Source organism: Delphinapterus leucas, chromosome 2 (genome assembly GCF_059928025.1).
Source record: "Delphinapterus leucas isolate spDelLeu-1000000601 "Yukka" chromosome 2, BTC_Dleu_Yukka2, whole genome shotgun sequence".
Classification (NCBI taxonomy): Eukaryota; Metazoa; Chordata; class Mammalia; order Artiodactyla; family Monodontidae; genus Delphinapterus; species Delphinapterus leucas.
The window spans coordinates 72,613,117-72,635,135 of record NC_143130.1 but is presented as its reverse complement, the minus strand read 5'-3'; the positions used below and the strand labels follow the sequence as shown (position 1 = coordinate 72,635,135).

At 53.4% G+C, this 22,019-nt stretch overlaps 2 protein-coding genes across 2 annotated transcripts in view; both read right to left on the bottom strand.

Annotated features, from left to right (window-relative positions):
- IGDCC3 (immunoglobulin superfamily DCC subclass member 3) overlaps positions 1–5,545 on the bottom strand; it is a 41,113-nt gene extending 35,568 nt beyond the window's left edge. The window contains exons 1-2 of the mRNA XM_089907102.1: positions 5,455–5,545; positions 2,889–3,194 (exon numbers count right to left, since the gene is read on the bottom strand). Coding sequence (XP_089763228.1) covers positions 2,889–3,194; positions 5,455–5,545 — 397 coding nt within the window. The remainder of the gene's footprint in view (positions 1–2,888; positions 3,195–5,454) is intronic.
- A 2,041-nt stretch (positions 5,546–7,586) lies between these two features.
- The window catches only part of IGDCC4 (immunoglobulin superfamily DCC subclass member 4), a 39,250-nt gene continuing 24,817 nt past the window's right edge, over positions 7,587–22,019 (bottom strand). Inside the window, exons 10-20 of the mRNA XM_022579795.2 lie at positions 21,090–21,260; positions 19,943–20,182; positions 19,710–19,811; positions 18,037–18,220; positions 17,241–17,368; positions 15,292–15,462; positions 14,906–15,043; positions 14,026–14,131; positions 13,301–13,529; positions 12,386–12,547; positions 7,587–11,839 (exon numbers count right to left, since the gene is read on the bottom strand). Coding sequence (XP_022435503.1) covers positions 11,432–11,839; positions 12,386–12,547; positions 13,301–13,529; positions 14,026–14,131; positions 14,906–15,043; positions 15,292–15,462; positions 17,241–17,368; positions 18,037–18,220; positions 19,710–19,811; positions 19,943–20,182; positions 21,090–21,260 — 2,039 coding nt within the window. The 3' untranslated portion in view covers positions 7,587–11,431. The remainder of the gene's footprint in view (positions 11,840–12,385; positions 12,548–13,300; positions 13,530–14,025; positions 14,132–14,905; positions 15,044–15,291; positions 15,463–17,240; positions 17,369–18,036; positions 18,221–19,709; positions 19,812–19,942; positions 20,183–21,089; positions 21,261–22,019) is intronic.

The following is a 22,019-nucleotide window of genomic DNA, read 5'->3' as shown; positions in this document are numbered from 1 at the left end:
ATCCTACAAAGTAGGATTATATGCACATTTCACATAATGGTGAGGAAACTGGGCCACGGAGAGATTAACTTGTCCAGGGTCTCATCCTTAACAAGTGTCTCGATTTTCAGCCCCCAAACTATAAACACATGGAACGGCAAGGCAGAGAAACCAGACGTGCTGGAAGCACCAGTGTTCCTAGGACCCTGAGCCACTCTGTCCTAAAAAGGAGATACTTTGAACTAAAGCCCCCAAGGAATCAGCCTGTAGTCTAGCCCATCCTGGGCAGGCCATCTTTCCATGACAGCATCCGAGCCCACTGGGATGGGAGAGGGGGCATTCCCAGCCATCGGCCTCTGGCCCAGAGCTTGGATGCCCCAGCAGACCTGCCCAAACTCACCTGGACCCCTAGCTGCCTCGCTGGGGTAGTCCACTGGGTGGACTGTGTGTCTGTGAGGGGTGCTTAGCATACCCCCACCCTATCAGCCCCTGTAGAGCAGGCAGGAGAATCAGGGGCTCTGGAGGGCACCTCACACCTTTTCAGAAGGCACCCTCCCATGTCACACAACATCTGCCCTGACTGCGGGCATGCGGGCAGGGAGTTATTACCAAAGGAGAAAACCCAGGCAGCTAATCAGCTTTGGAGGTTCCTAGGGACATCAGCCTATGAAGTGAGAAAAGGGGATCCAGCCACCCGGTTGCTTGGTATCCAAGCATTCCCCATGGGGCCACGAGCCTTGTGGGGGAGAGAGACCGCATCAGACTGCCCGTGTTTGGAGGCAAACCCCCAGCTGTCCCCAGGACCCCAAAGGATTAACCAAGCTGACCTCGCCCACTGGCCCTTCCCCCAGTCAGAGCCCACAGCTCACTTTTCTTATACTGTTAGGAGTTTAAGGAAGCCAAACATCTTGAAGGTATTACCATTTACAGAAAAGCACATTTACAATTAGCTATATATAAACACCTGGGGATTCATCTCCCAGAATTCTAGGCTGGTGATGCAGGGGCCATCTAACTTTCAGTGTGGACCCAAGCCAGGGAGCAGCTCCCTGAGAAGTCTCTTCTCTCCCGCCCGAAAATCTTCCTCGGGTCCCTACACTCCGTCCACGCTTCTCTTCCTCACACCCAGCCATCTGCTCAGAAGCTGCACCAGCCTTCCCCTACACTGCCAGGAGGACCGGGGGATGAGGGGTCGCTGAGCCAGAAGTGATTCAGTCTCAAGGTCCAGGGCTGCCTCCCAGAGAGCTCCATATGGGGGCTTGGATGAGCCTTCCTTAGAACAAAGGGGCATCTTAAACCCAACTAGACGGCTCCTGCCTCAGAATGATTCATCACTCACCAGCCGTTCAGAGCAACTGTGCAAATGCCCTCAGAGCCAGGAAGAAACTTGTCAGTGATCAGATGGGGAAGAGGCAGCGTGCCACAAGAGTTAAGTGGGACTGTGCAGGGTTCAGAATACCTAGACTGCAGTCCTGGCTCCTCTGCTCACCAGAATGTCACAGATCCCCCTAAATCTCAGTTTTTCCATCTGTAAAAGAGGGATGATAACTGCCTATCTTCCAGTGTCATCACGATGACTAAATGAGATAATTCATGTAAAGCACTTAGGCAGGGAGCCCAGTATGCAGCAACTGCTTTCTAAGTATTAGCTAAAATGATTACCAACCAAAGTTAAAGCAACCCCTTTAAGGGACACCCCCCCACACACACAGAAGCATAGAGATATGGGATGGAGAACATTTTCCACTTGGCAAAACTTTTGCCCTTCCTCAAGAGCAGTGGTTCTCAACCATGACCGCCCACCCTCACAGCCTGCCACCTTCCCAAGATACATAAACAATTTTGGTTTATGTAAAGATTCATTGTTTTGTAACAATGAGTGTATACAGATTAAACAACAACAACAGACTTTTTGCAGGAAAGGGCAGTAAAGCACGGCCATCATTTCATCACCACAATTACTGGTGGCCCAATAGCACAAGCAAAGCACAAGTCTAGAGCGGAAACACCTCTTCTCTCCCAATCTAAAAAGCACACCAAATATCAAGTCACCACATGTACACTTTAAAAATCTTATAATTTTATTGCCAATTACACCTCAATAAAGCTGAAATTTTTAAAAAAGTACACCAGCAGGAAGGTGAGTGGGAGTAATGTCATCATTGTGTTAACCCTGAAATTATTCTATCATATTTTTTGTAAAGCAAATTGTTGACAAGCTTCAGAATGTCATCACTGGTACAGTGAGGTTTTATTCTACCCAAAAGGTTTGAAAGTCAGCACGTAATGAAAAATTGCATGTAACCAAAATTACCCTTCAAAAATCTCTTAAAGGGCTTCCCTGGTGGCACAGTGGTTGAGAGTCCGCCTGCCGGTGCAGGGGACGCGGGTTCGTGCCCCGGTCTGGGAAGATCCCACATGCCGCGGAGCGGCTGGGCCCGTGAGCCATGTCCGCTGAGCCTGCGCGTCCGGAGCCTGTGCTCCGCAACGGGGAGAGGCCACAGCAGTGAGAGGCCCACGTGCTGCAAGGGGAAAAAAAAAACCATCTCTTAAATTACCCCCAAAGTATGACAACTGTTTATATTTAAACACAAAAATCATACTCAATAGACTAGGATGCTCACAATATACAGGCATATGGAAACTAAGACACACTGACCCAAGAACTGGATGAAGCTTGCTGTCTCTCTCTCCCTCTTCCCACAACAGTGTCTGGCTACATTCTTGTCAAATTGCATTCCAATCAGTTAAATGAGTATAAGATATAATTCCACCACCGCAAATTACTGCTATGCCCCTCTCAACTGACCCATGCTGAGAAATTAGGGCTCCAGAAGCTGCATAAGATGGAACTGCTCCCTCTATCCCCCCATGGCCTGGAAAAAAAAAAAGTAAGGGCACCCACTTACTTGCAGCCTGGATTCGAGCCTTCCGGCTGACCACCAGCCCAAAGCGGTTCTGAGCCACACACTCATAGTCCCCCTCGTCTGAAGGGCTGCCTCCTCCATCCAGCAGGAAGTGGCGGATCATCAACGACCCATTGGCCAGCACAGTGGAGTGGGTACTCTCGGGCAGCTCCACCCCATTCTTCCTCCAGGTGATTCGCACTGGAGGGGTCCCCTCCACCTTGCAGCCCAGCACTACAGGCTGCCCAGGGACTGCAACATCATCGCTTGGCTCCACAGCAAATGCCAGTTCGGCGGAGTGGCCGAGACCTGCAATCAGGCGGGGGAGATGAGAGGAAAAGGAGAGGTCAGTGTGGAATGAGCAGACACAGGTGTTCCAAGTTCTCTGGATCTGTGTACCCCATCCCCATCATTCTGTGATGTTAATAGGAATCTCTATTAATATATAGACCTTTGTGCATCTCATGCAGTATAGTTACTTAATCAACAGACCATCTCAGAGAGATGGATATTGTTTCTACCATCTTTTTTTTAATGTGTATCTTTTACAGAAAAGGAAACTGAAACCCAGAGATGTTAAGCAACTTGTTGGAGGCCTCAGAGTTAACAGCTGCAAATCTGGGATCTAAAAGCAACACTGATTCCAATACAGCCGCTGCCACTTCTGTGGTCACCCTGGTTAAGCACTGAAGCCTCACAGACTTTCAGGGTGTGACCTCAGGTAAAGTATTCAACCTCTCCGGGCTTCTCGGCCCTCGTCTGTTTAAATCAGGAACAACAATATGGCTTGCGTTGTAGGGTTGTTAAATATGACTAACAGACTCAAAGGCACTGCACTATGAAAAATTAAAATTTCTAAACAAATATAAAGTTGAGATAGTAATAAATCACTGCTTCATTTTGCTGGCAAAACCATCTGAGGCCTGGTCCAATGCCTGGCAGGGAGAAAGGTGTGTGGGCCCAGTACCGGGTACAGGCTAGGCGATGGTCCAGCTCCACTGCCCCACCCCTAGGATGCTCTGGGTTTTGGTTGCTTTGCTTGTTTTGCCTTTGTCATAGGAGAATGAAGGATACCAAACATCTACTCAGATTTCCCAAAATTTAGAAAGAGGGAGGTTCCTACAACCTCTACTCCCAGCAACCTCTTCACTCCTGCAGAAGAGGAAAGAACTGGAAGAGGAGGGGAAAGAAGAGAAGGGAGAAGAGGGTGGTCAGGGAATCAGAAGAAGCCGGAGAGGAAGGACAAGAGCTCCAATCCCAGGCATGATGCCGAGTCTCCGACTTCTCAAGCGAGCAACTTACCAGACCAGTTACAACTTCACTCCAGGAGGAATGAACCCACCTGGGCTGAAAAGGCATCCACAGACCCCTCCTCACATTTCCAGGGAACTAGAGATCCGGAAGCTGGCCCGTCCCTAACAGACCAGCGCCCTCCCTGGCTGGGGGGAGATGGGGCGGCGGGTGGGGAGAAAGAAGGTGGAAGGCTGGGGTTAGGGGCGTTTCCCCCACTCTCAGGGATAGGTAATTCGTATTTTAAGACATTTGAGGGTCACGCCCCTTCAAATCTCTACCCATCTTTACCAGGAACTGCGTTTCAGCAGCCTCAGTTCCCCACCCCAAGCCCAGTACAGCAACTGGGGTATAAAGTTTCTCCTAGAGGCGGCCGCGATACTCCGCTTCTCCGAGCTAAGAGGGGAGAGAATACTGCCCAGAGGAGTGTCTGTTGAGAACTTGGGGTGGGAGGGGAAGGGACTAGATTTGCGCCCCTCTCCCGTGAGATGGGCCCGTTACAGCCACTGAGGGAACAGGATGGTGGTGACGGAGCTCCGGGCGGCAAAGCCGGCAAACCCCGAGCTCTGCGTGTGCACCCTCCGGGGCAGGGCGGGCACGTGAGCATCCCCGCCGTTCGCTAGCCCTCGGTCGGCTTCTCTCCCTGCTTCCTCAGCTCGCGGGGTGTCTCTCGGGTTTCTCCCTCCCCACACGCGGCCCGCCGGGAATCTTCCTCCTCCTCCTCGTCCTCGGTCTCTCCCTCGCACTCCGCGTCCCAGTCCCGGCTCCAAATCCACGACGTGCTCTCCGCCCACCGCAGCCCGCTGGGTCCCGGCCTCCGCCCCCGGGGTCTGCCGCCTGCTGCCTCGGCCGCCCCGCGCCACTCTGTGCCCACCCCTGGGCTCCAAGCACCCCAGCGCGCCCCCTCGGACGGGCCTCAGCCCTGTGGTCTCCCATGGCTCGTTTCCCCCTCTCCCCAACTCCAGCCTGCCCGCCGAGCTCCTGCTTTGCCGCGCTCCTTGCTCCTCAGTCCGGGCTCAGGCACTGCCCTGAGTCCTGGAGACGCAGCGGACGGAATACCGGTCTCTCTTCGGGGGGCTCCATCCTCAGCATTCCCCTGCCGCCCCCGGCAACCCGGCCTCAGCGCCCCGTCCCGTTCGCCTCCCCTTCTCGGGCAAGTCCCTCCGACCCGCAGGTCCGCGCCGCTCTCCCCGGGTCCGCCCCTCGCGCCCGCTTACTCCCTTCTCGCCCTTCCCGGGGCTCGGTCCTCAGCCGCCGGCTCGCGGGCGCCCTAGCTCACCGTCGCTCGGCGCGGGCAGCAGCAGCAACAGCAGCAGAGGCAGCAGGAGCCGGGGCCGGCAGCACGGGGGCGCGGCGCGCGGAGCAGCCATGGGGCTCGCGGTCCGCTCGGCTCGGCGACGCGCGGCTCTGGGGCCTCTCGCGGCTCACAGCGTCCCGCGGGGCCGGCGCCGGGGCCGAGGCCGGGGCTCCGGCCGGGGCCGAGCCCGGGCGGCTGGGGGCTGGGGCCACATGCCTGCCTAGGAGCGCCGGGGGCGCAGGGGGAGCACGGCCGCTTGCGCCATCTTGCACCCACCCCGGCGATCTGTCAGCCTCGCCCGGGGTGCGCGCTCCGCACTCGCACCGCCCGCGCCCGCCCCTCCCTCTTCCCGCCGCCCGCCGCCCCCCCCTTCCCTCCCCTCCCGGTCCCCTCCCCCAGCCCCCTCTCCCCGGAGGCCCGGTCTGGGGAACAAAAGAGCCGGCGAGCGCTTTAAGCGGCCGGACATTCCCGGCTGCGCGGCGGACGCGCCCCCTGCGCTTTGAACTGGGGCCGGAGCGGCGGGCGCCGTCCTGAGCTGCAGCCCCGTACCCCTCCCCCGCGGACCAGCCCGGACTTGGGGGCGACTGGGGAAGTGGAGACCCAGCGGACCGCCGAATGGGTCTGGGCTGCGGAGAAACCCGCAAAGCTGCGGGATTCCCTCTGACCAACTCTTTCTGCTGCGCCCTCCTGCACCGTGTCCAAGTCTATATTGTCGAGATAATTCCCTAAAAGCTGCACAAAGTTGTCAAAGATTCGGTTTTCCTTTGGTTTCCGGTCCTTCCAGCCAAAGGCTAGGACGTTTAGCTGCAAGACTGGCCTCTTCAGACTGAAGAGTTCTGGCGCATGGGTGGACAGAGGTAGGAGAAGTGGGAAGGCAGCTTCATCCCGGGCCCTGGGAGAGCGGAACCAACAGGACAATGAGAACACTTAAGTGACCCGGTTCCGATGTTCTGCCCGCTGTTTAGACCCGCAAACCCAGGCAGTCACTCTTGGAACTCATCTGAGAGATAATCATATCTCCCCTGCTCACTCATAGGGAAATTTAAAGGACACAGGTCATGACAAATAGCCTGGTAACTGGGAAAGCATATTGAAAGTTAAAATTCCCAGTAACATTTCTATGCCACAAAGAAGACTCAAGGTTTCATGTCAGAGAACAAAAAAAGGAGACAGCGTCAGTCTCAGGTAAGAAGTGTTATGGAAGATAGGCATGCCTCTTAGGACATACATCCCCATGCTGGCCCTCAGAGATCTTCAGTCTCGGCCACTCACTATTAAATGATCTTCTGTTGAGTCCAGCATGATGTGCTAGTCCATCAAAATTACTGGGCATCTACTAAGTTCAAGGAGCAGGAGGCTTAAAGAGAGTAGCTCTGCCTCACTCAGCTACTGGCAGTGGACTGGTCTGGGAGAGGAGTAATTACATCTCTCTTTCGATACCAACTCCGGAATCTTGGAGCAGGAATGTTAACCATATATAAAACTAACTTTGGTACAGATGAGTAAAGAAAAGGCCTCCAGAAATCAGATAAGTTTACTCGTGATGGGGTTTGTGCAGCCCAGGGACTCCTTACTCTGTAGTAGCAACTGGAAGGTGAGCTTGAGAGGCAGGACTTGAGACACACGAGCAAGCAGTAGGAGGCAATGGAGAAATTCAGGGTCGGGCACACACCGAAGCTCCAAACCAATCTCATTATGAGGAAGGGCAGGAATGATGAGCTTCTATTGGCCATAGGAAAGGGAGGGGAGGGGAGGGGGGGCCCTCCCGTGGGCCCAAAGTCCTGGAACTCCCTCCTGCAGGGCTTGAATTCTCAACAACCCCTTCTTGGCTTGTCCTAGACTCAGGAGAGGTCAAATTGGTGTCCTGGGATGCTGTCATTTTAAATTCATTTTGACAAGTGTTTAATTCTTCTTTATCACAACGCTTGCTCTGAGAGTGATATGCAAATAATGGCTATTCTCCTGCATGCAAAATGTGCAGTATCTCTCCCTATGATCTGTCAATTAACTTGGGGCTGGCTCACTAGCCACTTTGGGGGTGGTCCTGGGCAGGGCAGCCTCTGGCTCTTGGTTCCCTGCAGTAGAAAAGCAACCACACTCCAGGCACTGTAAAGATCTTAACAGAGCAGCTGCCAGCTGTGATCCTGAGATGTGTGTGGGGTGTAAGTGTGGAGTTCGGTGTGTGACTATTGTGCTTAGGTTTGAGTTAATGGACACAAGGGTGTTTGTGAAGGTGACAGTGCATGTAGGATGGGTCTCTGAGCTTGTAGGCACAGTGCCCACATGTGTGAACATGCAGCCATGGGCAATTTTGGAGACCAGAGTTAACAAAGAAGAGTTGTTGAGCCCAAATCTCCGGAGTTGGTGGTTCACTCCTCCCTTGCACCCAAGAAAGTTAAAAAATGTGTGTCCAGATGGAAAGAGATCCCCGAAGAGCCTAAAAGAGTGTCATCAAAGAAAGCATCTTTCCTAAGTTTAGGTGCTTTTCTGAAGTGCCTGTTGAGGTAGGGAGATGGTTCAGTTTGTTTTTGTTTTTTTGGTGGGGAGGGTTCCTATCCTAGGATTCTGAGTAACCCGTTCTCTTTTAAAATTTTATTTTATTGAAGTATACTTGATGTACAATATTATATGTTACAGGTGTACAATACAGGGATTCATAATTTTTAAAGGTTATACTCCATTTATAGTTATAACTATATTCCCTGTGTTCCACAATATATCCTTGTAGCTTGTTTATTTTATACCTAGCAGTTTGTACCTGTTAACCCCCTACCCCTATCTTGCCCCTTCCGCTTCCTCTCCCCACTGGTAACTTCTAGTTTACTCTCTATGTCTAATGGGTCTGTTTCTGTTTTGTTATATTCATTTGTTTACTTTTTAGATTCCACATATGTGATATCATACAGTATTTGTCTTTCCCTGACTTATTTCACTTAGCATGATATCCTCCAAGTCCATCCATGTTGCTGCAAATGGCAGAATTTCATTCTCTTTTATGGTTGAGCAGTATTCCATTGTATATATTTACCGCATCTTCTTTATCCATTCCTCTGTTGATGAAACACGTTGCTTCCGTATCTTGGCAATTGTAAATAATCAGTAGGGTGCATGTATCTTTTCAACTTAGCGTTTTTGTTTTTGTTTTGATATATACCCAGGAGTGGGATTGCTGGGTCATATGGTAGTTCTATTTTTAGTTTTGTGAGAGACCTCCATACTGATTTCCACAGTGGCCGTACCAATTTACATTCCCATCGGCAATGTACAAGGGTTACCTTTTTTTCAGAGATAAGATCCGTTCTTTCTTATAACCACCTGCTCTTTCCCTCAAAAACCAACATTCCCCATCCTGGTAGGAAATACATTCTCTCGTGCAGAAAGGCTGAGGAAATTCTAGTCATTTGGTTCCAAAAGAGAACATTTTTTGGAAAATAGTTTATTAACTCATTATAGGGACAGATACATGATCAATGCCTTGGCTTAACACTAAAGAATATCATACTTGTAAGGAGAAAGAAAACACTGGAAAAATAATTAAATAATACAGCAAAACTACAGACAAATAAATGAGCAGGTACCGATTACACGTGTCACGCATCGAGAAAAGGTTTTTAAATGAGACTCAAAAACCGTAAGGCATCGGTGGTAGATGACAAAGGGATTAATACCCTGTAAAAGGCCAATGGACTCTTTTCTAATAAAAATACTGTTGCAAAGACACAAACCTAACACTTCCAAAGGACCCAGAGCCCAAATCATATACAATGCTAGTGAGTAATGGCCACTTTCTTATCAACTGTGAGTTACAGGCAGACACCAGATTTATTACTTATTTGCTTTTGAGAAACAATTTTCCACCCAACCTAACGGGCTATAAATTGTCTCATTTGCAGCTATTTAATTTAAACCAGAACCTCACTGCCCGTTAAACAAGAACGTGAAAAATGACTGCATGGTGTAATGCTAGGAGCCTACTGTTAGAACAGCCGTTTAGTTCAGGGCAGTTGGTTTTGTTTTTTCCTTTAGAAAATAAAAAAATCAAACCAGCAAAATAAAATGAGGCTTTTGACCTTCAGAGCGGTGATGAAACATATACAGTAGTGTTAGCCACAGCAACGCTGAGTGCTACAGAAATAGTACAAGTGACAATTCTGTCCTAATGAGATACAAAACCAACATTAATAATCTTTAGTGTTATCATAGGCTGCCTGAAGGAGGGGGAGGAGGAGGAAATGTAGGTGCGGATGTCAAACGTGAGTGACACCCGAGTGTAATAAACACAGAGGCTGAAAGGGTCTGAGAAAGCTGCAACTCCGCTGAGAGACATTTCACCATTTAAAAAAAAAAAAGGAAAGATAGACTGGTTATTTCTAATTTGGCCCAGAAGCCAGAGTTAACCCTTGATGTGCTGCTCAGTTAGAAAAGATGAATGCAGGGAGAAAAGACCACATACTCGATGCTCCTATGAGAGGCTGAGGTGCAAAATCAAATAAATGACCTTGTTTTCTCTCCACAGGAAACAGAAGTCAAGCTTGTCCCTGTGTGGTAGGTCAACAGAAAATGACTTCAGGATTGAATTTAAAGAAAAGACAAAATGAAAAGAGCCCATCACCCTTGTCCTGTGTGAAGCCCTCCCTTCCAGCACTGCAAGAGGATGAGATTCCTTCCACCTCCATGCCGTCAGCTCATGTTCAAGGTGCACAGAGTGGGAAGCGGTGGGGCCACGGAACCCCTAATTTCCATCCCCTTCTACCCTTCTAGTTTCAACTGGGAAGGAAGGTCCCCAAACCCCTCTGTCCAGCAAATCTGCCTGCCTGCCTAGAAGGGAGGGAGTAATTTTACCCCAAGCTTCTGGGTTGTGTTCCCCTTTCCTTGTCTCAAAAACCCCCTTGTATGACTTGCATTTATCCCCTCCAAGGAGAATCCTTCGATCTCAATCACAGGCAGAAAGATGCAAGGCAAGCTGAAAGGTCTTTTCCAAACTGCACTGGGGGTAGGCAGTTTGCCTGGGGAGGGGGCCTATGGGGGCACAGATGGGAAGGGGGTGGGAGGATGATGGCTGAAGTGGATGGCAGACAGAGGAGTCACGCTCTGGCCTTGAACAGACATGAGGTAGTCATGTTGTTAGGGGAGGATGCAGAGATTGAACCCAGGCAGGAGAACCACATGACACAGTGTGGGAGAGGTGGGAGAGACAGCAGAGACAGACGGAAAGAGGAGACAGAGAAAACGCAGAGAGGAAAGGAAAGGGTATCAGGGAGGAAGAGAAGGGCGCTAGGATTGGGAGAGCAGGGCGACTGTGAGACAGACACTAGAGGAGTGAGCGGGGAGGAAGGAGGGGAGAGCAAGAGAAAGCAGATTTTCAAAACCAGGCACTTCCCCAATTACAACACTAGATGCAGAGCTGCTCTGAGGGGAGCCAGAGTCACCCTCTCAATTTGGGCACCGGGGACATGGCAGAGGTGATGCAGCTAAAGCGTTAGGCATTCAGAGCCTGCTTGCACTCAGCCCAGCCAGACAGGAAGTGGGCCGGGGCTGTCTCTGTCAGACAGGGCACTGGAGACACTCTCAGAGTGTGTAATAAAAGGCTGGGTGACGGAGGTGGGGGCCCACAGGGCTGGGCACTGTCCTGACCTGGAGGACGGAGTAGGCCGTAGTGACCACTGCCCGGGCCAAGGTTTCCCAGCTCACCAACCAGCACACGCACACGCGCTTCACACGTGTACAGCACGTATAGCTGTGCTTCACGTGTCTCTCGCCTACCACACGTGTCACAGAGCATGGGTGGGGAAGAGTGAACAACCCACTTCTTCCTCTCCCCTGAGCCAAAGCACCCTAGGAGGCTCCAAATGGCTTGATGATGGTCAGTACCTGCAGGGAGACACGTGTACATGTGTGGCCACACGTGTCATGTCCCATGATCCATACCAGCCTGCCCCAAACTGTGCCCTCGAGGGAGCTAAGCAGAGGAGACTGGGGCTCTGGGCAGGCCTGGGCTGGCTGCTGGAGGGCAGGGGGCCTTTGGCTGGCAGCTGTTCCCTGGGGCCTCCTGCAGAGCCTCACTGGGCTGGAGATCCGGGTAGGGGCAAGAAGCACTGGCTGCCTCTGGCAGGCAGGTAAGTCTGTCTGGCCCAGGGCTTGCCTGCTCACACCCTCCCAGCTCCCTGTCCAGCCAGTCTGCCCCTTGCCTGAGATTCATAACACCCAAAGTGAGGTCAGCAGCCTCTGAAGGCAGCGGATCCTCGGGTTCCAGGTCTTGCAGGTGGAGGTCAGGGTTCCCTTTGGATGCACTAAAGTCAGAGTGGACAATGACCTCGGCCTCCACCTGGTTCCTGCAGGCTGGGGGCGGCTTCTTCCTCCCATTGCCCTGGTCAGAGAAGAGAACACAAAACCATCACTGAGAGTGACCATCAGAAGGACGGCCATCATTCTTGGGATGCAGAGAGACTGACCCCCAGCCCAGAGCCCGTTATACATTACATGGGAGCTGGTAAAGGAAGAACGGTGACTGTCCTAAAAGAGATGATGATCAGATCCCTGGGAAGGCAGGGAAATACTACGCATTTGCCCTTGCTGAGGAGTTCCAGAAGTACTAGATTCAGTCAGGGCCTCAGTGAACAGGGGGAAGGGCTGAGTGCACTCAGGCCGGGTGCACCGTCAGATCCATGTAATTCTGCTGTGGCCCACTTACGTCTAGGTAGAGGAAGGCTTGTCCCCAACCCAGAGAAATACAGGTTCTCCCAAACTGGCCTGCTCTCCATCCACTCACCTTTAGAGGCTCCAGGGATCTGCTGGCTATACTTTTAGCCCCAGGGAAGTTACCACCAGGGCTCTCCAGAGGATTCACTACTTGCTCTGCACAAACGCGGGGACCCTTCTCTCCTTCCCTCCCCCCTCCTCCCGGGACGCTGACCTTTATGGCGTCATACACCAGAGCCTGCAGCAACAGCGTCTGCCCGGTTCCAGCAGGGGGCAGCAGGGCCCGGGTCAGAGAGGGCATGGGGCCTGCCTGGGGCAGCTCACAGCCTGCCCAGGAACCTGCCCAGCTCAGCCCACCGTGCTGAGCCCAGGAGATCTGCACAGGAAGAAAAGTGGGAGCATTGAGAGCTTGACTGTGAAGTATGAGAGGGAAGTGTATGGAGCTCCCTTCACAGACTCTCTTGGCCCCCTTGCTACCTCCCTCCCCAAGGCTGTAGGGAGGAGCACAGAATGGGCTGAGAGTCTGGGGGTGAATTTGAGGATAGAAAGATCCTCCTGCAGAAAAGCCCAGAGGTTTCTGAGCCAGGCAGGGTTTCCTTCACCACAGAGACAGGGAAAGGATGGGGAAAGACTCAGGGGTTTGAGCTGGCTGGTCAGGGAATGCAGGATGAGCCACCACTGCTAGGATGGAGGGGACCTGCCCTGTGTGGGCCCACCTTATCCGGATCCCGGTCCCACTTGACCACCTCCAAACTGACCAGCCTCTTTTTCCCATACTGGGGAGAGCCGGGTCTTAGAGGTCTCCCCAGCTCCCAGGATGAGGAGGGATCTGGGTGTTCTGGCCATCCCGAGTCAACCGCAGACAGCCCATCGGGGGCCCTTCCCTCCTTCCTGAGAACCAGGCTGACCTATTCTGCCGGGGATGGAGGCCCATCTGCTTCCCTGCCCTCCCAACCCTTTCAAGGAGGAGGGAGAGTATGCTTTTTCTTCTGCAGCTGGCCCAGGAAGGGGAGGGGGGAGGAGGGAAGGGGCGGGCTCTCTCACGGGGTCACACATTGCGCTCTCGCGCCCCCTGGTGTCCTATTCGGGCATGAGCCACAGTGTGGGGCTCGGACCTACCCAGGCTCACCTTTCTCTTGGAGTGACCCCGGCAGTCAGGACCGCCACCACCCATAAGGCTGTGCACTTCAGCCCTGTCCTCGATGTCTGAGGGCGGTGGGGACCAATCCTGGGGACGGGGGTGCACAAGGGACTCCAGTTCATGGGCAGCCGGGGGGCTGGGGGGGGCAAGGCGGGCTCGGGAGTACAGCGTGGGGTTCCCAGCAGTGGCCGTGGAGGACAGGCCCGGGAGGGCTTCCCTGGAAGGGAAGATGGGGGACAGCACAGTGGTCAAAGAGAGGGGTGGGGGCGAGACTGGTATCTAGTCCAGCCTGTATCCCTGGGCAGGTTCCTACCCATCTCTGAGACTTAATTTCCCGGTCTGTGCAATGAATAAGAAATTCTGGGATTGTTCAAAACAGCTGGGACACTACACTGGGGTCCTTCCTCCCTTGGCTCCAGGCATCTGGAGATTTGGGGTCCCTCTCTGCAAGATGCTGGCAGCTACCAAGGAAGCGGCAGAGAGGCAGCTCTACCTACGCCTGCCCTTGCTGAGGGGATATGCTGGGGGGCTTCCCTAAACCCACCCCCTACTCTCATGAGGTCATCACCCCCAACCCCTTCATCCCAGAGTCAACTTTAATGGGGCTCCTGGGAGTGCCCAGAGCAAGTCATGGCCACTTTCCCTGCTCCCTCATCTCTGCAGCCCTTCTAGAAACCTCTCCTCTGTGCGGTCAGACTGGTTCCTTCACCCACCGGTGGGGGCCACGGCGCAGGCCAGCACACATGCAGGCCAGGAGGCAGAGGAGGCCCAGGCAGACGCCCACGATGATGCCCGTGACGGAGTGCACGTCCAAAGAGTCTGGCGGGGGAGAGGGAGGGAACAGAACAGATGGAGGACGGGAGAGAACCCAGGGTTCGTAGACCAGGACTTGCGGCTTCCTCCAGAGACCCCTGGCCTGAGCCTCACCCTTTGGACATGTGAAATCTTCTCATGCAAGGACAGGAGGGCCCCATGGACTCACAGAGACCACCACTACCTCTCTCTCACTGGACATACGGAAGTTGTGGCTCCTCCCCATCAGCCTGGCCTTTCAGTGAAACACACCTCTTGCCTTCCTAACAGGGCTGGTTTTGCAGGTGTGCAACACCTGCAGGGGCACATGGCCCATGCTTAGAAGGGCTCTGGGCTTGGTTTAATGCTCTGCTGTCACCATCTGGAAGTTCTTCCCCCTTTTTAAATAAGGGACCCCACATTTTCCTTTCACACCGGGCCCTGCTGATTACATAGCCAGTCCCATTGCCCAAGACCTCCACCCCATAAATCTCATCACCTTTCTAAGCCAGTTGTCCAAAGCAATCTCCCAAAGAAACCAAGCCAGTCTCCCGCAAATCTGACCTCTCAACTGAATCACCACTGAACCACACCCATCTTCCCTCCAAATTTGTCCTCTCCACACCAGGTGAAGAGGGCACTTGTCCAAAACAATGAAAGTGTAGTCATGCCCAGAGGCAGGACCTTGGAAGAGATGGCTTGAGGGCTAGAAGTCAACTGTGTGTGTGTGTGGGGGGGGCTCTGGAGAGCTTGGGCTGCCCCAGGATGGACCCCACCCCTTCCTGCCTTCCTGCCTCTTACCTGAGAGCTTTTCCTGGAGAGTAATCACATCCTGCAGGCCAGAGAAGGGCCCAGGCCCCACCTCCGTGCGCGCCCCCATCTTGAAGAAGTACCTAGTGTCGCTCTCGAGGCCGTGGACCTCAGCACTGAAGATGTTTCCTGGTGGGGGGGCATGGGGAAGGCAGGGAGAGCAGGGTTGGTGAATTGGGTCGGGGTGGGCTGCAGGGATGGGCTGGGAAGTGGCCCTGAGAGAATCTGCTTCTCCCGCTCAGGCGGCAGCTTCTGGCTGCTCCTCCTAGAACAAACCTCAGCGGCAAGCTCACTACTAATCAGCCACTGGGGAGGCTGGAAAGTGGGGAGAGGGTGGGGAAACTCTTGCTCAGATGCCGTGGGGCGCGAGCCCTCACCCTCGGTGGTGAGCAGGGTCCACTGGTGCTCAGGCTGGGTACGGTTGCTGCTGTAGAGAATCAGATACTCCACGATCTCGCCGTTGGGCTCCGAGGGGGGGCACCAGTGCAGCCGAACGGTGGATGGCGTCAGGGGCCTCAGGCGCAGGTCAGATGGGGGCGTGGAGGGCCCTGGGGGTCAGGAGGGGAGACGGGGAGAGGCAGGGTCACTGACAGCCCCAGCTCTGGGGGCAGCTGGGAGCCAGGGCACAAGGACATAGCCTTCCTGCTTCCTCCACTGGAACAAACCACAAACCACAAAGCAGAATGAGGTCTGGTCTCTCACTGGGGACTTTCTGGAATACAGTTGAGGAGGGGGCTTCACCACCATTCCTCCCCTCTCAGAAACTCTTTTCTACTCCTTGGAGCAGAGCTCCTCAAACTTCCACACCCAAATACTTCCAAGGGTTGAAGACACTGTCTTCAACTCCTGGTATTCTAGGGACCTGGGGGCAGAGCTCAGAAGTTTTCAGAAGGCTTACCTTTTCTTTTAAATTCATCTATTCCGTGGTAACATTTAATATAAAAATAGTGTTTGAAATACTTTATCATTTAAAGTTCCTAACTCCCCTTGCCACCCGAAATCTTCAAGTAAAGTTGCTTGATGCCCTGGGTAGCCTCTGTCTACGCCTGCCCCTGGCACAAGTCCTCAGGGTCAGGGGAACCGCAGTGGGAGAAGCAGCACCTTGGAAGGCTTTGTGTTTTTTTCCAGAGAAGAAATTGATCCTGGGGGGCGGGAGTGAATGAGGAAGGGCGAGAAGGAGGGACACAAGGTGGCTGGTGTGTTGGGAAGGGACAGAGATTTGGGGGCTCAGGTTTTCGAGGCCCAACAGAGGGTGGGATGGGGACCCAGGGCTCTAAGGCATAACAGAGCCACAGCACCACGGGCTGCCAGAACCCTCCTTGATCCTAGGTGACTTTCTGCTTCTCAGGCTCCAGTCTCCCCACCTGCGAAAGGAGAAAACATTCCCCCCTCTATAGCCTGGTCAGTTGTGCTGGGGATCCAGTATCATACAGTCTCCTTGGAGAAAACACCAGGGTCTCCCTAAACTCCGCACGCAGTTTAAGACCATAAGAACTGAAGTCATGCATGGGTGAGAAACAACTTGCAAGCAGTTTTTTAAAAAGTGAATCCATGAGGGTAGAGGGCCTCCCCACCCTACCCTACATGTGTCTTCCTATTTCAGGTCAGGGACAGAGGTCTGTCAATAGAAAGGTGAGCAGTCTTAGGACTGGAAGCACCAAAGAGCCTCTGCTGTGAGAACAAAAATCCACTTGTCGAGCTCCCCTGGTGGCACAGTGGTTGAGAGTCTACCTGCCAATGCTAGGGGACACGGGTTCGTGCCCCGGTCCGGGAAGATCCCACATGCCGCGGAGCGGCTAGGCCCGTGAGCCATGGTCGCTGAGCCTGCGCGTCCGGAGCCTGTGCTCCGCAACGGGAGAGGCCACAACAGTGAGAGGCCCGCGTACCGAAAAAAAAAAAAAAAAAAGTCCACTTGTCTTCAGATGCATTTCCAGAGGGTTCCAGAGTCACAGACCTGCAAAGCGAATGGTCCCATCCTCTCTTTTGACAGATGAGGACCCACAGGCCCTTCGTGGGGAAGGGGACTGCCTAAGTCTCAGTGTGTGTCAGGGGGATGACGGGGACCCAAAGGCAGAACCCAGGATGCCTGCCTCCAGACCTGGCCCCCCTCACAGCTCGCTGAGGTCTTCCCACAGCCTCTTAAAAGAAACCACTCCTCTAAATCTTACGTTATGATGTCTGTGAGTAAACGGTTAAGACCAGCACAGGACTGCCTACAGAGATGCAGAGCAAATGACGGACACTCATGGGGTTCTGAGGGGTGCTTCACAAGAGGGATGCTGGGGCAAGAAGGAGTTCCCTGAAAGATGGACTGGTGGCCACTCACGGTCAGGCAGGGTGGAGCGCTCCACTACGGAGCCGAAAGGCCCGTCCATGTCCACGCCGTGGGACTGTACCGCAAACTCGTATTTGGTGAATGGCTTCAGCCCGCCAATGAGGATGTCTTCTCCAGAGCTGCCAAGGCAAGAAACGTGACCAGGGCTCTCAGGCACACCCTCCTAGCAGGGCAGGGCCCTCCAAATCTACTCCCCTACCCCAGCCCCATGGGGGCCACTAACACCATGCAGAGGACCTGCAGAGAGGTCTGGCTGTATCAGGCTCCATGTCCAATCCCCAAGCCAGGCCCCTCTTCCAGGAAACATTCCTGGATTAATCCACATCATTCTCTACCCAAGGGACCATCTCTGATGCTTCTTTTCCTTGACTTAATTTTACTTCAGCTGCTACTGTATATATCTATTTCTTTTTATGCTTTGTTTCTTCTGCCAAACAAACAACTCCCCAGGTCAGGGTCTCTGTCTCCCCATTTAACTGGGGACCTCTCAGGACAGCAGCTGGGCTGTCTCTTCCCCGTCACGTGAAGTTGAAGAAATAGGTCTGTCCTGCGTGACATTTCCTAGGGTTGAGTACAAGGCTCTCCTGTGAGGGGATGGGACTGGATGGAGGCCCCTTTTCCATCTGGCACCATCTGGTCATCAGACCCTCAATGTGCCCCCAGTTTAACACATGAGTCATGAAATGTCCCTGAACCCCCAGGTCCCCTCTCCTCATCACCACCTGCTGCCTTCTTCCCCACCGTCTGCTCTTCCTCCCCCTTCGCAGCATCAGCCCCCTCTTCCCACCTGGTGTAATAGGTGACCAGGGAGGCATTCCTGAGCCCCCAGGGGCTGAAGCGCACCGTGTAGTTGACAATCTTGACTGTGGTGAAGTCTGGTTTTTTCCACCGAAGCCAAATGGATGTGGAGCTGTTTGATTCCGCATGGACATGGGCGGGGGGCAGGGGTGGCCCTCTCTGGATGGGCAGGTCTGGAGGGTGAAAATTAGAGTGTTGGAATGGAGGGAGGATACTCATCCCTCAATATGTATAGTGGTTTGCAGTTCCCAGGGCACTTTCTTTTACCCAGTCTCTTTTGATCCTGTGAGTTGGGTGGCACCATTCTCACTTCACAGATGAGGAAACTGAGGCTCCCAAGAATTCAAGTGATTTTTGCCAAGAGCATACAGATAGCAGACTGTGGAACACTAGTATGTAGGAATGTAATAGAGACAGCAAATCATGGCAATTAAGAGCACAGATTCTGAAGCCAGGCTGCCCTGATTCAAATTCCAACTCTGCCACTTAGTAGCTGTGTGACTATGGAGAAGTTAATTAACCTCTCTGTGTCTCCATTCCCCATTCTGTCAGTGGGGCAGATAATAGGGTTGTTATGAGGATTAAATTAGTTAATGTTTGTAAAGGACGTAGAAAAGTTTCATGGAATGAATGTTTGTGTCCCCCCAAAGTTCATATGTTGAAATTTGAACATATGGTGGGTCCTGTCTTAGGGATTAGTGCCTGTCTTTGTCTGTTCAGGCTACTATAACAAACAACCGTAGACTGGGTGACTTATAAACAACAGAAATTTATTTCTCACAGTTCTGGAGTCTGAGATCAGGGTGCCAGCATGGTCAAGTTCTGGTGAAGGCCCTCTTCTGGGTTATAGACAATTGACTTCTCACTGTATCTTCAGAGCAGAAAAGGGAAGCAAGCTCTCTTGTGACTCTTATAAGGGTGCTAATCCCATTCATGAAGGCTCCACCCTCATGACATCATCTAATCCTAATTACCTCCTATTACATCACATTGGAGTGGAGGGTGTCGGCATATGAATTCTGGGGTGACACACATTTTCAGTCTATAACAGTGCCCTTATAAAAGAGACCCCAGGGAACTCTCCAACCCTCTTTCTGCCATGTGAGGACACAGCGAGAAGATGGCCTATGGTCTACGAACCAGGAAGCAGGTCTTCACCAGACACTGGCTCTGCTGGGGTCTCGATCTTGGACTTCCCGGCCTCCAGAACTGGTTGTTCAAGCCACCCAGTCTATAATGTTTTGTTGCAGCAGCCCCAACTAAGATCCTGAGCCTCAGTTTCCTGGTGGGCCACAAAGGGATACCCTCCCTCCCTAGAGCATAGGAATAATCTGATAGACGGTGCAATGTAGGTGGATGTATTTTAAAAATTGTTTAAAGGTCAAACTTGGAGTCAGAAGTCACTGATGAACCATGGGGTTTTTCTCTGTCCAAACCTTCCATATTAGCACTGTTCATGGATAATGAAAACACGGTAAGCAGACCTACAAGACAGTGCACAAGCTGGAGCTTCTCTCTGTAACCTAGAAGAGCCTAGTAGAATGGGTTTGCGGGTAGCTGAAGCTTCCAGACAACCTGACCACCAGAGCTGGCCCAGAGGAAAGGGAAAGGAGGCCACCCTGTTGACTGAGACCTCCTCCCCCGCTTCCCCAGCCCCCTCACCTGGGGTGGGAGCCTTTTCCGTCTTGCCCTTCCACACTGCCGCATAGCCATCCTCGTGTTTGTTGAATGCCACGAGCTTCACCTCGTACAGCTGGCCAGGGACTGGGGAAGGTCATGGGGGTCACTCACTGGCTAGAGGAACCTCTGGGGTCATCTCCAGCCACTGACCCCGCTTGTCCAGTCTCCCACTGGAGCTATGTCCATCTCACCCCTTCCCACCTGGCCCTCCTCACCTAGCTGGGTCAGCTCATACTGCTTCACTTTCTTCTTGAGCCGGACAGGACCCACATCCCAAGCCTGGTCTCCATGGCCCCCTGGAGGGCCCTCGCCATCTGCCTCCTCCTCCTCTGTCCCCACCTCTCGCCAGTACAGTTTGTAGCCAGAGATCTGAGCGGGGTGAGGGGGTGGCTGCCATGATACGACCAGGGACTCCATCCTTGCCCGTACCTTCAGCTCTGCAGGGGCAAAAGGGACTGCGGGCAGAGGCGCAGGAAGGGAGGAGGGAAGAGACACGAGGAAGCAAAAAGCAGGAAGACAGCATTGAGTGAGAGCCTTGCCAGCCTTCTCCCAGTGCATCAACATTCAGCCACCGGCCTAAGGGCCAGGCCCAGGCTCGGTCTAGAGCACACCTCACTCCTCCACCAGTGCTGGGAATGCAGGGATGTCTCCTGGGCATTTGCAAAGAGGTCAGCAAGGAGCACCTCTGGGGCAGGGCTCTAGAATTCTTCTGAAGGAATGAATGCATGAGTACCGGCAGGTAGGGGATCCCAGGGATCGCTAAAGCCAGGAAGGAGGGATGGAGCCATTGGAAGTGGGGAGCCCTACTTGGAAGCCTAAGAGTGGGGCAGCTCACTGTGTGTCTGATGCTGTTCTCACAACCCTATAAAATAACAAAAGCACTATTATCCCTGTTTTACAGATAAGAAAACTGAGGCTCGTAAAAGTAACTTGCCCAAGGTCACACAGATAGTATGTGCGCCAGGTTTTGACTGCATTTAACCACTCTACCATTGGGCCTCTCAGCCAAACCCACAACGATCATAATCATGGAAGCAGCTACTGTTTAACAAGTTTTAATTATGTGCTAAACATTTTGTTTACATTAATTAATCCTCATGCCACACCTGGCAGTAAATGAAGTCTTAGAGCTGTGAATGGTCTGTCCAAAGTCACACAGCAGATGGAAAGGAAACAGGAGCTCAGGGGTGTCTGCAAAAGCTAGCCCTTCGCCTCTTCACCCATCCTCCCTTGCCCATCGAGCAGAGGGAGCCATGGAACGTCTCTGATGGAGGAGGTGGCTGGGTCTGGGTTCCAAGGGCAAACATACACATACATACATAGGCACACGCATCACCCCAACTGTCCCCTCTGACCCCGTACCGTGGCTCTGGTTGTGCACGCTGGGCGTCCTGTGCTGCATCCACTGGGAGGGGGCCCCGTAGCCGGTCCCTGTGCCGGCCGAAATCCGCACTCGATACACCTTGTTGGGCTGAAGCGAGTTCAGTGTAAACTGTGTCTCATTCCCCGGCACCTCGGTGGAGAAAATCTGATCTGCTGGGACAGAAGAGACTGGCTCTGGGTGGCCACCTAAGGACCAGGACTCCTAAACTCCCCTACACCGACTTTTCCACCTCAGGTCCTGGTTCCTCAGGGCCCATCGGAGCCTAAAACCCTCAGTGCCCGGACGGACTCCATGCTCCAGGGCTGACTCCTGGGCCTCCAACTCTGGCTGACACAGCCATCAGCCTCGGCTCAGAGCGGGAAGAATCATGGCACACACTCCCCGCCGCCCCAGGAGCTGTCAGTAACCACCCCACCCCACACACCAGGGTGCTGGCATGAGGCACTGGCTGTGAAGGCCATCAAGCACCACCTACCTTCTGGAGCCCTGCCAAGCACCCAAGCCCCCTTCCTCACCCTTCCCTCCCTCCCCACCCTCATCCTGGCCCCCAGCCACTCGCCTTCTCCAATCTCTCCATCCCTTTCATACCTCCTCCCCTAGATTTCTGACATCTGTCCTAACCCACACACGCCCCCATGCCTCATTTCTCTCAATCCCACAAGCACACCCTCCACCTCCCTATCCCTCACCTGCTTTTTGAGCTGGAAGGGGCCCCAGGGATTACCTAGGTTACCTGCCTCATTTCACAAAGAGACTGAGGCAGGGACTCAACAGAATTACACACCGCAGCCGTAGAGGAGGTGGGGCTAGACCCCAGGCCTCCCCCTGTCTTGAGCTAGCCCTCTTCGCCTTCCCTTTCTCTCCTGCCCTCCCAACCCCCAGCCCACCTTCCCCTTTTCCAGGTTCAC